At 51.7% G+C, this 15,369-nt stretch overlaps 1 protein-coding gene across 2 annotated transcripts in view; it reads right to left on the bottom strand.

Moving 5' to 3' along the window:
• The window catches only part of PLXND1 (plexin D1), a 67,249-nt gene that overhangs the window by 32,166 nt on the left and 19,714 nt on the right, over positions 1 to 15,369 (bottom strand). Inside the window, exons 4-14 of one of the 2 annotated variants that reach the window (XM_058844697.1) lie at positions 14,992 to 15,092; positions 14,195 to 14,324; positions 13,485 to 13,659; positions 11,906 to 12,014; positions 11,050 to 11,152; positions 8,213 to 8,317; positions 6,354 to 6,443; positions 5,427 to 5,520; positions 2,890 to 3,053; positions 2,301 to 2,452; positions 2,119 to 2,218 (exon numbers count right to left, since the gene is read on the bottom strand). In XM_058844697.1, coding sequence (XP_058700680.1) covers positions 2,119 to 2,218; positions 2,301 to 2,452; positions 2,890 to 3,053; positions 5,427 to 5,520; positions 6,354 to 6,443; positions 8,213 to 8,317; positions 11,050 to 11,152; positions 11,906 to 12,014; positions 13,485 to 13,659; positions 14,195 to 14,324; positions 14,992 to 15,092 — 1,323 coding nt within the window. Of the gene's footprint in view, positions 1 to 2,118; positions 2,219 to 2,300; positions 2,453 to 2,889; positions 3,054 to 5,426; positions 5,521 to 6,353; positions 6,444 to 8,212; positions 8,321 to 11,049; positions 11,153 to 11,905; positions 12,015 to 13,484; positions 13,660 to 14,194; positions 14,325 to 14,991; positions 15,093 to 15,369 lie in introns of both variants that reach the window. The other variant, XM_058844696.1, reaches the window with a different exon arrangement.

Raw genomic sequence — 15,369 nt, forward strand, 5'->3', positions numbered from 1 at the left:
CCCCCACAGGCAGGCAGGGGAGCGCAGGCTGAGCCTGCTGTTAATGCCTTGCCTGGCAGCCTCTGCCACACAAACCCATGGATTAACATCTGCCCTTGCCCTTGTCCTACACTCTGATGGTTTCACTCCTCTACAGCCATTTCTTCTGTCGGTTCTGACTGTCACCCATTTCCACCTGATCCGTTTTGCTAATTTGTATTTCTCTGGGTGTCTGCAGGCAGCTGTCTCCTGCCCTTGGCCCCTAACCCACATATTCATAAGTGCAGCTACAGCATCAGCAGAGAGGATTATTCCTGTTCCCCAAAGCCCTTCCCCTTAGCCAGAGCCAGGGGCTGCTGCTCTTGGTGCGCTGCCAGCACCAACCACCTCCATCGCAGCTTTGGCAAATCCAGCTCATCCACAGCCTGCTATGATGTCCTGAAGAAGCCTCTCCCTCCTCCAGCACAATTACAGCTGAATTCTGTCTCTTCTAGGCATGTATAATGGGGACTTTGAAAGATGTAGCATACAAGCAATGTCTGCTATTTCATGAACTACCTTCTTTGGAAGGGCAATTCTGAAAGTCTTTTAAACCATAGCAGTGCCCAAGCTCAGGTCTCACCAAGACCAGCCTTGCATGGTGTAGGCTGCTGCATTTGCATGCCATCAGACGTGAGAGGAGAACCAAGAGTGTTGCTTGGTCTGCAAATGGTGTGAAAGCTACTTGCAGTGTGACACACCTCCATCATGCAGTGTCCCTCCCCAACACTTGTGCACAAGGCAGGGCACTCCCTCACATCTGCTCCAAGCTTTGCTAAGACAAACAAGACAGAGACAGAGAGACAGCAGCTTTCTGCTGTGCCACCCAAGCAGGAATGGCTCCTCTCCTGCTCCAGGGAGGGGCCAGCACAGGGCAGCCACGGACCCAGGCTGAGGTCAGGGACTGGCTTTGTTCAGCATTGGTGCTTCCACAGGTGTTTCCTGAGAGGCTTTTCCTCGCATGTGAAGAGCTGGAGCAGGAGCTGCCCAGCCCTGTTCCACCCTCTGGGCCCCTCTCAGCCAGCAGCCAGCAGTGGGGGATGCTCCAGCTCAGCACACACATCCTGGGAGTCCCCAAACCAAGGGACTCTCACTGGGTCACAGCCACCACTGGCACCTTAATCCACTCCCAACTGCTGGATTGGGGACCGTGGGGATGTGAACCTGGACATCTGGAAACTGGAAACAGGATCCAGGAACTCCTGCTGAGTCTGGCCTGGCAGTGCCATCACCTCACCAGCTCTCCCCATGCAGTGTGCTGGGGTGTGCCATGCATGTGCTGGCTGCATGCTGTGAACTCCCTGAATTAAACACCCAATCTGTCATTGGCTGCAGGGTGGGGGAATCACACTTCATGATCTGCCCCAGATTCCTCATAATGGCCACAAGGAATCAAAGTGTTTTCTGGGGCTCCAAGTCTTCTCCCAGACCAGTAACACATCATGGGCTGTCCTGCCCCAGCTGAAGCTACAGTGGAGGCACAAAGGCTCCAAGCATTCCACATGCCCTCAGCACCCACTCAGCATGGCTGTCCATGAATGCTGTCCAAGAACTGGCTTCATACAGGGAAGAGAAAAAAATGCATGTATTTCTCTCAGGTTTATAGAGATGAAAGGTATCTCTGTGAGACAGCACAGCACAAAGTTATAAAGGGCTTTTCATTGCACAATGACATGGGGTTAGCTTCAGTCTAATCCCTACACATTATTTCATGCAAAAACTAACACAATCCCTGCAGCAAAAAATCAGTTCTAAATAATGTGAGTTCATGGAATGTAACTTACACAGCACAAAGGGGCTTCACAAGTCTCAAAAAATCTCACAGGTTGTAACAGCACTTCAGCAAAAGAGGCAGAAGAAAACCAAGTTCCTTTTTATAGCAGGAGAATAGAGCTGGGATGAGATGGACCCCTGCAGGAGCTGAGTCTGGGAGCACGGCTGTGCTGCCAGCATCCTGCTGGGGTCCTGCCATACCCCACACAGGTGAGCACAGGTGAGGTGACACCTCTCGTGTTTCTCAGCCACCTGGGGAAGGTGTGGGGAGCTGCACACTCACTCCAAGTGGCACAGGAATCACCAAAGGAACGCTCAGCCACTCACCACGTAGGAGAAGCGTTCCCTGGACCTCCCTTCACGGCTCACGTTAACCGTTACCACGTCCGAAAACGCCTCCTGCGCCTCTCCGGTCTGGCACACGACTCTGTGGGTGGATGAGGCAGGTGGCAGCAGGGACAGGGGGGACAGGCAGGGGCACATGCAGGGGTCACGGTCCCCCAACTCACGTCTCAGAGACGACATATCTGCCGGGCAGCGGGCTGCAGCGCACGCCGCCCACCCGCACCGCGCCCAGGATGTCGCTGAAGCGCCGGCCCAGGTTCCTCCCGCGGATGGTCAGCAGCGTGCCCCCCTCCAGAGGCCCACGCAGCGGCTCGATCTGCAGCACCAAGGGGCACATCATAAAGTCAGAGCATCACAGCACCCCACACCACATCTCACCACATCACACCACCACATCACAGCACCCCACAGCACCCCACATCACCCCACACTACCCCACACCACATCACACCACCACATCACAGCACCCCACACCACCCCACACCACCCCACACTACCCCACACCACCACATCACACCACCCCACACTACTCCACACCACCCCATACCACATCACACTACCCCACGCCACCCCACACCACCCCACACTACCCCACACCAGCCTACACCAGCCTACACTACCCCACACCACCCCACACTACCCCACACATCACACCACATCACACCACCCCACATAACCCCACATAACCCCACATCACCCCACACCACCAGACCCCACAGCACAAGAACCTTCCAAGCTGCCTCCAGGTCTTACCTTCCGAATCTCAGGAGGTGGGCAGACGTCAGGGAGCTGTGGGGGCTCGGTCTGCAGCCTGCAGCTGGAGCTGCTCTCACTCCAGAGGCAGCGGTGCCCCAGGTCCTCCCTCCCCAGGCACTGGGAGCAGTCGGCACTGCCGGTGGCACAGTTGTACACCTCCACTGAACCACCAGAGACAAGAGACAGCATGAGCTCCTGGCCTGAGGCTCTCACAGCTCTGCTTAGCCCCAGGCAATCAAACACACACAGCCCCCTGCTCCCACCTCCTGCCGGCCACGTTAATCCCAGGAAAACCCAAAATCCAGTGGATGAGCAGAGCAGTGTGCACATACAGTGAGATGAGGCAGCACCTGGCTACCACCCTGCAGCTCTCCCAGAAGGCCTGGGTGCTTGTTCACACTACAGTATAGTTTAGCACTTTCTTTTCCTTTTTCTCCCCCTTGAAAAACAAGCAACATCCAAACTTGGAACCTTTTGTCAATTTATGCTACATGTTTCCGACTCTCAGCATCCACATGGGAAGCTGCTTGGCAAAGCTGGCTCCATCCTGCCAGGAAAGCAATTCCATTGCTTCCACAATGACAAAAATGGGGTGGCTTGTGCTTTGTACAGTGTTTACAGTTCTTTCCTTCCCCCTGCAACCTCAGGCCATTGACTTTCATTGAATTCTTCTCCCTTCAGATCTGCTCAGCTCAGCTTCCATATGTTTTTCTTACACTGCCTTCACATCTCCATTAGCCGGTGCCCTGGATTACATTTCCTCTCCAGCCTCAAGACTTCTGCCACTGGAGTGTGGGTTGCTCCAGAGATAACAGTCAGAAATGCTCAGGAAACGTGGCTTTCACACCCTTTTCCCCACAGGAGACTTTGTAGGAGCACATAAAACACAGGAACAGACACATTTGGCACTTCTGCTCACAGGAGCATCTTAAGGCACTTCATGAGCAACTAATGAGTCCCTCAGCCTCAACGCTGTGCTAATGAAACCTCACCAGCACCAACACTCTGCCTGTGCCATGCTAACAAAACATCACCAGTACCAAGGCTCTCTCCTATTCCCCACAGAAAAAAAACTTATTCCATGTCATCTGCAGTCCCCCCAGGGAGTTACACTGGCTGGTTTTCCAACCAATAGCAGAGCTTGTATTCCTTCAATGGACTATCAAAACACAGTGTACAATAAAAGCTAATAAATATTGAAATAATAAACACTAACATCAGTGATTTCATTAAAGACATTATAAAAGATGAGCATGTTTGCCTGGCAGATCTCTGTTGCAAGGCAGTCTCTCTGATGTGACTCACACCAGACTGAGCAAGGCAAGGAGGAGCCAGAGCAGCCGAACAGTCCCGTGGGAACTCCAAATATTCTGGCCAATTACGATGGATGCAAACATGGCCTATGTAAACAAGCTCCTTCTCCATGCAGGAGGAGGGGAATTCCACCACACTTTTTCTGCTGTGGTTCCTGCTCCCAGTGCCACCCACACAGAGAACTGAGTCTTCTACACAGCCAAAACCCACTGTCCCACCCCCCTCCTCAGGGTTACCACTGCATTGCAAAATTACACCCTCTTCTTTCTGCAGAGAAACCAGATCCCATGCCTGCCCATGCTGGTATTTCCAGGTATTTTCACTTCCCAAGATAATCCCGCTCCATTCATGGGGATTTATCGTGGGGAAACCTTTCCATCCTGGTCACTGGTTGTTGGAGCTTGTGCTTTTCTCCCTGTCACAGCTATCCTCCAAAGGAAAGCTCTCTTTGGGCTCTCCTTCTCTGCTCCTTAGATAATTCAGCCCCTTCTGCCACAGCTGCTGCCACTGCCGAGGTGTCGGAGCTGGGGGTGCTGCCTCCAGCCAGAGCCCTTGGCAAGGGGCACAAAGCTCTGGCTATGGAGTGTGGCAGCAGCTGTGCCAGCCCTGCTCTGTGGCCGATCCTCTGGGCTCGTCCTGCCTGGCTACCTTGTCTGAGTCTGACTCATTTCGAGTCTGACTGCCTGCCCTCCTCAGTTTGCTGATGTAGCAAGGGCTTTTTTGGGAATCCAGCCATTCTTCACAGAGACAGAGAACAGGCCAGGGGTGAAATGTGCTTACACATTTTATTCCTTCTCAGCAGAAGAAGCAAAAAGAAGGACTCAATTTTCACAGCATGTGGAACCTTGATGCCATGCTCCTGTGAAAGCTGAGGGAAGAGCCCTGCCCCATCCCTTCTTTTCCTTGGAGGAATTCCTCTCCAGCCCACATCCCTGCTGTGACTGAGATCACCAGGTAACCTTGCCTTGCACTGCTGGCAGGTGAAACCTGAGCTGCCTGCACCTCTGGCTGGCTGTAACAGGGATGTGGTGGGTGCCAGTCTGGGCTCAGGGCTCACGTTCATGGGGGTAAATATCCTTTCTGCATGTGCCTGAGAGAAGGAACTGCACTGTGCCCTCTGGAGCCACGGTCTCTCTCCTGCAGCCATAAACTCTGCCCAGGTTTGAGAGTCATTCAAGCCAACCAGATGAGAGGAGCATAAAAATATTTCCAACTCAGACCTGTCATCATCTCCGGACTGTCAATAAATCTGTCTGGTTTGTCCTTCAGCTGGAGGTTCACTGGGAAATGATGGCTTTTTTCTGATGTGTGGAGCTGCACACAAAAAAACAAACAAAAACTTATGAAATTTAGTAAAATAGGAGGTTACACACATACACTACATGGATTGACCTTTCTTCTGAAGCTTCTTTGACCACTGCTCCTCCAGACATGGCTCTTATCTTTAGCAGAAGAAGTGGGACAGCTGTTTTGTTTTAATAATTTTGCTGAAGTCCCAGTAAAGGGCACCAGGACACAGTGCATATTATAGTGAACACAGAGCCCTGGGTTGCTGCTATTTTTAGCAGAAGTGGACAGGAAAATGAGCAGCCTGGCCTGTCTGCGCATTCTCGGTGTGGGGCTGTGATACAGGTGATGTGACAGGAAAGTGCTCTTCTCCAGCTTCCACTTGCAGTATTCTTACTGGTGAAAGTCCAAATGTTTTCTGCATTTTGCAGATGCTGTTTGTCCTCCAACAACCACCTACTGCTTTCCAGTGAGCATCACTGCATTTTTTCAGGCCACTTCCTTGTTCAAAATAAAACCTACAGAAACAGCAACCCTGAAAGGTGGCCAAATTTCTTGCCTGAACTGAACTCTTCCCATTTAGAAAGGTAAATAAGCAGCTCTTTCCCAAGCCCCGGGGCAGCAGGGGCCAAAGGCACTGCAGATCCCCACGGAGCTGGGTGCACAGCACCGCTGACACGTGTGTGCCCTGTCAGCAGCAGCACATGCAGACAGGGTGAATGCAGGAGTGAGAGACGGAGGAAAGAGAGAAAGCAGTGTCTCACTGCCAGGTGGGAGGTTGGGGGTGAGACCCTGCCTGCCCTCGGACCTGATCCTCAGCCTGGGGGAAGCAGGGCTGGCAGCCTCACCCCTCGACTCACCAGCACATGTACACACTCCACAGCAGAGGAGTTCACCCACCGGGCTTCAAATGTCCTGTCTGTCCCAAAATGGCACTCCAGAGCTGTCTCCTAGGAGAGGGAAGACAAAGGCAGAATGACTGCAACAACCATTTTGTGGGTCCATGTCCCACCTTGATTCCGCCACTGGCACCTGAACTCTGTCCAAGTCAAACAGGAGGTCAGTACCCGACACTAAAGGTGTCACAGGAGCTGTGCCCGGCCCACAGCACACACAGACCAGGGCATGTGCCTGCCTGGGCTCTTGTAACCCCAAGAGCTCCTCTAGGCTGGGCTGTGTGGAGCTCCTGCTGCAGTGCAGACTGAGAGCCAATGCTGTCCCAGGCCACCTTGTCCAAACCAGCCCAAACTAAGGCTCAAAGTCACCTTCCTCCTCCTCCCAGCAACTACACAGTGCAAATCTCTAATTCAAACAAGGACCCAGCCGAGAACATGTTCAAAGGCAGATTTCTGTGCTGTTTTCCTGATAACACAAGGATGATATCCTGCACCAAATTATTGCTGTTCCCGCATCGGCAGGAAAAAAATCCTATCTCCAAGCAGTTGATGCTCCACCACTACTGAGGTCTAGCTAGCCTTTGAAAATTGGCAGATCTGATAAAAGACATGGAAGGAAGCACTGGCAGGCTCCTGGCAGGCAGCTGCTGGCTCAGCAAACACACAGGCAGAGTCTTGCCCAGTGCATCTCCTGCAGCTCTGGCTCTGCAGGCTCCCCATAGCCCTGGCCTCATGTCCCTGCCCCTGCAGTGCCCTGCTGCAGCAGAGGGGTCTCTGAGGCTCCCAGCTTCAGCAGCACCCAGGAGTTCCCCCAGAGAGGGAAGGATGAAAAATCCTACACCCAGCACCCTGAGACAGTGAGCAGAAGGTGGTGGAAGGAAGGCAGACTGCCAGAGCCTCTCCTGCTGCCCCTTTCCTGCTGACTCCATTTCCTGTGGGTTCCATGGGCTATTGCTTCCTCCTCAGCCACCTCCAGCATCCAGACAGGAAGAAGGATTTCTCACCCTGATTTTGCTGATTGCAGAGGTCACAGCCTCCTTCCTGGAGGAGGAAAAGGCCTGTGCAGGAAAAGGCCACCCCATTCAGGCAGGAGGGTCTGCTCTGCCCCTGTGCTGAGGGCAAGGAGGTGTGGTGGGAGTGGTGCCTCCACAGCCCCCAGCAGCACCCTCCAGCACACCAGAACAGATCCACCAAAAGAAAAGCTCCAGCAGTTCCAAAACTCTCCTCTCCTGAAGAACAAGGAACCACTTAGCTGCTCAGGATGCTGGAATCATCAACAGGGGCAAGGCAAACCTGGCCCCATGAGACCTGTTGATCTGAGTCAAAATTACTCAGGGCAGATTTCCACAAACAGCAGGGCTTACTCAAGCACTTTCCCAGTGCTCAGCCTCCTTGCCCCAAATTCCTCTGGTTCTTTCTGGCATGCAGCACATCTCCAAAGGCACCATTTGATGTCCACTCCTGCTTTTCACTGTTAGAATTAGTGTGTCAGAAAATTTCACAAAAAAGACTTTTTCATACCAAACAAGCTTTGCAGTGACAACCTGAAGGCCATTTTCACACCAAATGAGCTCTGCAGTGCCAATCTGAAGTCAAACAATGCTGTACTCAAACACTGTGGCTTAGCCAGAGCTCCCTGCCCACCACTCAGCTGTGTCCTTCATTCCTCAGTGCAGGCACTGGGGCCAGGCTGGCATGTGGGGCTGGGAGAGCAAGACACGGGCACGCTCCGTGGTGGAGCAAACACCCCCAAGAGAATAGGGAGTGTTATTTTCCCCAAACACCTGTCCAAACCTTCCCAATGCCTTTAGGAACTCATTTACCTTAGAGAAAGTTGCATTGACCAGTGAGATCATGATGTTCCGAGATACACCCGTGGGCATCGGCTCCAAAAGGGCAGGTACTATTCGAGGACAGTCAATTTTCTTCTGCTAGGTACAAAAATAAGGAAAAAAAGGGGTTAGCTGGGTGCATGCTGAGCATCCTCAGCAACAAGGGAAGAGGAACCATCAATAGTCCTTGATAAGACTCGTTTAACTGGGAAACAGGTACTGCCAGGTGCACAGTGCCCGTGTACCTGCACCTCAGCTGCCACTACAGCCGTGACAGGGCCAGAATGACTCTGAAAGGAGGCACTGCCACCTCCAATGGCAGATCTGCCAGTGTGACCCTCTCCCACCCCCTGTAAGCCATGTCCCAGCCATTGCATGGCTCACTCCTGCCAGCACCTGCAGAGTGCTCCGGCTGCGTGTGCATGGAGAGAGGGCAGGAGGAACTACAGGGGCTTCAGCAAGGGGGCTGCCATAGCAGGGCAGCTGCAGTGAAAGGCTTAAATGAAGCTGAAAAATTATTTTAAAAGGTCATCTGTCTCCCTACTTTTGTTCTCATTTTAAATTGACGTCTCAGACACTGGAGCTGACTCAGAATTCCAGTCTGTGTGACAAACCCGTCCTGTTCTCTCATGAGACGTAAATCACACTGCGAAACTACAGCAAAAATGAAGCCAGATTGTGCATGGCCCCAGGGCACATCCAGAGTAATGCCTGTGACAGTGGAGCCTTTGGGATAAAAGACAACAAATACTTGGTCCATTATGCAGAATCATTTACAGCAGGCAAGATTTCCTCTCACTTGCATTAAAGGTTATCCTGCTGTGGCTCCACTGATGCCAGTGCTGCTGCTGCTCCAAGGAGAGGCCGAGCCTGCCCCCCCAGCACTAGGATGGGATGGGATGGGATGTTCAGACACATCCCTGCAGCCAGACACATCCCCAGGACTGGACATGCAGTCAGGGGAGGTTTCTCTCCTGCCCTCCCCAGACCTAGATAGGGGTCAGGGAACTACTTGGAAGTGCCTGTTTGACAGTGGAAAAAATCTTTCACTTCTGTTAGGACACTCATCTAACCAAGCACAGTTGGTGCTGCCCAAACAAGGAGATTAAATAACAAAGAGGAACGTGATAAGGGAAGCAAAAGAGCAAAGCAAATGACTGGGGAGAGATTTCAGTCCCAAGCCTCTTCCAAGGGAATAAAAAGAGTTAAAATAAAACCAGCACAGCTACAATTTCAAGCAAAACATCCCCTGGCCTGGTGAGTCTTTGCATGTCACCAGAGCTGGCACAGCTTCCCAGAGAAATACACTTTAGAGGACTGATTAACTTGTCATCTTGAAGCCCCTTCTCCTGCTGTTCACCAGCCACCAGAAATAGAGCTTCCAGCTGACTATATCCTTCACATCTGGATCAGAGGAAAGGGGCAGAATGTCCAAGATGCTGTGGATGGAGCTGGTACGATGCAGCTTTCCCTGCAGAGCCATGCTCAGGTGCAGAAATGGTTTGTTTACCAAAAGCTCCAGCAGCAGGATGAAAGCACCGTGTTTCCAGGGCTACAGAGCACCTCTCCTGCAGCTGCTCACGAGATCAGCAGGAGGCACAGAGAGAAAACAAACCCGCCCAAGCAGGTCAGCATCCAGCCCAACTGTACCTCTGGAGCAGGAGATCCAAGGAGATAATGTTAATCCTTTGCTAATCGAGGACTAACCCAGAGCAGTCGCCAGGTGACCCCACAGCCCTGATGTCACCCAGTGTCACTGCTGAGACTGACACAAGCAGTGCCCAGCAGCACACACAGCAGGAGCACTCACTGCCCCAACAGCGTGTGCCAGACTCCCTGCAGCGTCCCCCGGGCTCTGGCACAGGACACACACCCAACAGCAGCTACCATCAGGATGGTTTTCAACTTCCCAGCAGCCATCCAGACAGCCAGAGAAAATGCCAGACACTGAAACGTGTGAAGTGGACAAAGAAGAGGATGCTTCCCCAAAACACCTGGGTATACACAGGCAGGCACAGCTGAGCCCAGCACGCTGCCCTGTGCTGCTGGGAGCTGCCACCTGGCAGGGACTTCTCCATCCCTGTTTCCCAGGGATTTACAGGATCTGGAGCTGTACACGGTGGCTTAAGCTCCACCTCCATGCCCTGCTCTGAGACTCACCCACCTCTTCCCCACTGGAGGAGAGTGGATGCCAGGGCTGGCCCTGGGCTCAGCCTGAGACTGAGGGTGAGACATCTGACACAGGGCTAAACTCCTCTCGATGATGAGCATGGGGAACACCAGAGACCTGAGCTAAGAGCAGACCACTGGGTAAAAGGGATATTCAATTTACAGTGTAAAAGCTTGGCTTGGATCTAGAGCAGATTGATTGCTAAAAGGCCCATTTTATTTAAATTAACTGCAATTTAAATTTCAGTAGTAGGAACACTCTGATCCTCTGGGTATTAAAGCTGCAGTTTGGAAAGGGGAGATTTTCTCCTCTGGATGAGCACCCCAGTGGTGCTTTGGCACATTATTAACATACAGCAGCCTCGAGTCAAAGCTAAGGGAATGGTGGAGTATGGCTGTTTCTTCTTGTACTCAAACCCAGGTGGCCCAGGATGTGGAGAAAGATGGAGCCCACAGGAGGCACCAGGACAGCTGAATCCTTGAGCCAGCTGGCATCCTCCTCACATTCACACCTCGGTGCAGTCACAGCTCACCTGCCCGCACACATCCCCTCCTCAACCCTGGCTGAGGAGGGTGCCCCAACCCCAGCAGGGCACAAGCCATGGCCAGCGAGTGCCAGCCACTGCTGGAGCAGTGAGCAGCAGTTTGATGGGCCTCACCTCCATCTGCAGCACATCCTCACACTGTGAGTGATTGGAGACACAGCTGTAGGCAGAGGGACACCAGTGACACTTCCACCTGGCTGAGAGGCAGCTGGTGCACCTGAAATGGCAAAGGCAAGGTGAGAAAAGCAGAGTATAGGTTGCTTGACTTCTCTCTCCTCTCTCTGGGAGCTGGCAGGGGATGTGGCCTCAGGCCACGGCAGACTGAGCGCCACCCTCCCCTGCCTAGAGAAAAATGATTTTCCCAACAAAAATGCTCCTTCCCCTCCTCTGTCTCTCTGAGGAGCCTGGCATGCTGGACCTAAGACTCTCCCTGCTGTTTGCACAGACATGGGAGCGCTGGTGGGCCCTGTGCTCAGGTCCTGCTGTGATGCTCCTGAGAGGTGGACGAGCTTTGGTGTGCAGCACTACAGACCCCTCGAGCTGATGGAGTCAAGTATATGACTGCTCCCACCCAGGGCTGGAAGGAGCAAGAGAGCACGACCCTCTCTTCCCCAATGCCCCACAGATGCCCCCATAGATTGCTGGGGAGGCCACTTCTGCTGCTGAAGGGTTAATACAACGAGCTTTATATTAAAATATTTTTCATGTTTAAAAGAAACCAAACATGTCCAGATGGCTTGAGGACCCTCCTCTGGCATCACATCTCCCACGATCCTGCCAAATCCTGCCCAGGCCCCCAGCCGCCCACTCGCAGGAGCTGCACTCCCCCATTAACCCCCCACAGGAGGACCCTCATCCAGCTTTGTGCTGGCACCTTCCAGCTTCAAACTGCCCCACCTTTGTCACCCCAGTGCCACCCGTGCCCTGCCACCCGCGGTGGCTCCACTGCCTGCACACTGGGGTCACTTACGCTCTCTCTGGGTAAATGTTTCCAATCCTTTTGCAATCATAGATGGTGAAGTTGGCCCTGATTATGTTTTTGTTGTTGACCCGGAGAGAAGTTTCAACGACCACGTGGTCTGAGAAAATCAAGCCAAAGAATATTGGGTTGCAACAGCCCCTCGCTCACACTCACACTCAGTAGACAAGAGAGACCCTTGGGAAAACAAGAGCTAAATCTGATTTGTTTTCTCTAGGGCTTCCTCCAAGTTGCATTTCAGAACTTGGAGCAGTCATCCTTTCTCCTCTGACCTTCAGCTCTCCCCTCCTATATCAGCACTTCACATTACTCTCACAGAAAAGAACACGGTGACTTTCAGCACAAAATTCCAGCATGCTATGCAAGTGTTAATTAGCAGATTTAATTATTGTCTTCACATACAGTTGGTACTAAATTATAATTTTTAAAATGTGGTAATTAAAACATGTTAGTTATTATGTTTTAAAATCCCGCTCACTTTTCCTGTGCCAACAAACCTGCAGAGAGCGGAAATCCCTATTTTGGCTGTTCAACACACCATACTACCTTCCCTCCCCCCAGAACTGCCTATTTCTTGCTTTTTTCTTTGCAATTTTGCCATATAAGCACCAGGGAGAAGAAACAATGCCTCTTTCAGAATACAGACAATAAATCATCGCACTGGATTCCAGAAATTCATTTGGACATTGCTGTAACCAACAATACAGAGCAGTTAATGATCTCCCATTCTTTGGATAGTTTGGGAGAAAAGCAATGCAGCTTTACAAATGGGCCTAGGAAAAGTGGAATTTTCAAAAGGACTAGCTAAGTCTCCTCTTACTGAAGTCAGCCATCTTCAACAGCACATTCACTCCAGGCTTGAAGGATGAAAATTTAACAAGCTCTCAAGTCTGGACTGAAGCATCAAACTTCTCCAAAGGTGCTGAGAGGGGCTGACTCCGTGGCTAAGTGGCCAGTTCAGATCAGGTTGCCTCAGCCAGCTCAGCTGACTTCAGCCTCAGCAGGCACTCATCTCCTCCGGAGGCAGCTCCATGGAGCCTCGAGACAGGCACCCCCTCTGGCACCATCCCAAAGCAGGGGACACTGGACACCTCTGGCTGGCTTTTGACTGCAAAATGGGGGCTAAGAGCTCCTGAGCTCCTTTAGGTACCCACTCGCTCCTCCTTCTGAACTTCTGAAAGGCAGTGTGCGTTTGGGAGGGAAAGTAAACAAAGCAGTTGAAAATATCAGTATAAAAACTACATTATTTGCCTAGGGCTAAAATGTTTTTGGCTTAGTTCACACTAAATCTAAAGCAGAAGCTCAAACCAGATAAAAATAAATACATGAACTGGCATTTAAATTCTGACGTTTAAAACCAAAATTGATAGATTTGAAATACTATCAATTCATGTAAAGATGGTGGAACTCCTACGCTTCAGAGTCATATGCCCTGTGAAATAGAAGCAGCTTAGGGCTTTTCTTCCCTGTATGCATTAACCGCACATACAAATAAAAATAATTCAAGCCTAATAAAAATGATGTCCACAGAAGTGATTAAAAGGAATGCAGCTCGTTTGCCTCTACATACCTTGGTCATCAGGAAATGCTGGATATTTCTCGTGTGGAAGCAAACTGCAATAAATAAATTGGTTTACATAATCCCCAGCGACTCTGGCTACCGTGTGGATGTTGTTTCCATAGTCACATGAAATATTTGTTCCATTCAGGTTCGGGATAGTTCCATTTATTTGTATTATCAGGGCCTATATTAGACAAAAAAGTCAGCTATTATCACAGGAAATTATATCTAGAAATCGTCAACATTTTAGAAGCTTTTCAGAGGTAGGCAACTCCAAAATAAGCCCACAGACAGGGTCTGTCTTGAAACAAATAGTATTTTGATGAAAACATTTAAAATATAATTAAAATACTTTAAAATAGCAACAATTCAAAATCAGGAAATGAGTTGACTCAGCTGTCTGCATCTGATTGTGTTTGAAATTTTGCAACCCTCCCCTGTGTGTTTGGTGCAGCAGCTCTCAGTGCTTTTTGCTGTAGGCTCGGCTCTGGGCACTGTTTGCCTGCAGACCTGGCAGCCAGCTGAGGCTCCGGGGTGCAGCAGGTCACCCCCAGCTCCCCGAGAGCCTTGGGCTGAGGCAGCAGATGCAGCAGAGCTCAGCATCCCCCTGGCCCACAGGCAGGGCACGAGGAGCCGAGCTGCTCCAGGCGTTGTTCCACGGCTGGGGACCCGCCCTGCCAGCGGGCACCGCGCCCCTTTGGAGCTGGCACCAAACGCACCGGGTGCTCCTTGTCAATGCTGATCTCAGGCTCCAGGATGGTCATGGAAGGGCACTGCTGCACTCCTTCACTCACGCTTGCCCAGAAGTTGGCTCCCGTGAAGTTGGTGCACTCGTGCTGCAGAGAACACCTGCAACAAACAGAGGAACAACTCGTGGTTGATGAGTGATAAACAGGTGATAAAAATGTTGAATTTCTTGTGAGGGAAGCTCCTGAGAAAATCTTGTGTCTGTATCTTTCTCCTTCATCCATGCATCCATCCAAGCCTAAACATTTGCTGCTATGTTTAAGGTGTCTGCTTGCTATGACAAAAAACATGTACCCTCACAGCACCAGTGGGGCAGCAGGATTGAGGGAGGTGGGAAATGGCCAGGCTGAACCCAAACTCAGGAGGAGAGGATGGCATTTTGTCCAACATCTTCAGATTGCAAATGTGGAATCTAATTTTGAATATCCCCTTTTGCACGTGATTGTCTTCTACTGATAGAGGGGATCTGCAGGGGCAAAAGATGGGACTTTTACAGGGTATGGGTTCTCCCAGTCCCATGGTTTGACACCTGAAAGAGATTCTTTGGGCTGGCAGCTGCCTCTGGCATGACAATGCAGCTACGGTGAAATCTTGTCTCTGAAGAACATCCCAGCCCTTTGGGACAGATGCCATTGTTTCTAACAGCACTTATTCTGTAAGGAATGCAAAAAGACTGTTGGTAGCATGACTGTGGGGAAATACAAAAGGCACCAGAAATGCCAGGCTCGAGGGCCAAAGCTGAAGCACACCAGGCCACGGCTGGTCCTACCTGGTCTCCATCGTGCACCACCCGCAGTAGGCGTCAGCGGCAGCCAGGCACTCCGTGCACGTCGAGTACTGGCTGCAGGCAGCCACCTTCACCCGTGTCATCTGCACAACAACAGCACAGCTGCTTCCAAATGTGTCACAGCCCCAGGAACACCCACCAGCCAGGACACACGGCATGGCCACCTGCAGCTGGAGGCCAGACGCCAGCGCCTCGGGCTGCCACACCCTCACCTTGGAGCAAACTCACCCAGCACAGCACAGGAGCAGACCCTGGCACAGCCTGGAAGCTGGAGCTGTGCCACAGCCACCCGGCGAGGGGATGAGCCCAAGGAGCCGGCTGCTGCCCATTGGGGACCCCTGGAGCCTGTCCAAGCCAGGG

This window comes from Poecile atricapillus, chromosome 9 (assembly GCF_030490865.1).
Source record: "Poecile atricapillus isolate bPoeAtr1 chromosome 9, bPoeAtr1.hap1, whole genome shotgun sequence".
Classification (NCBI taxonomy): domain Eukaryota; kingdom Metazoa; phylum Chordata; class Aves; order Passeriformes; family Paridae; genus Poecile; species Poecile atricapillus.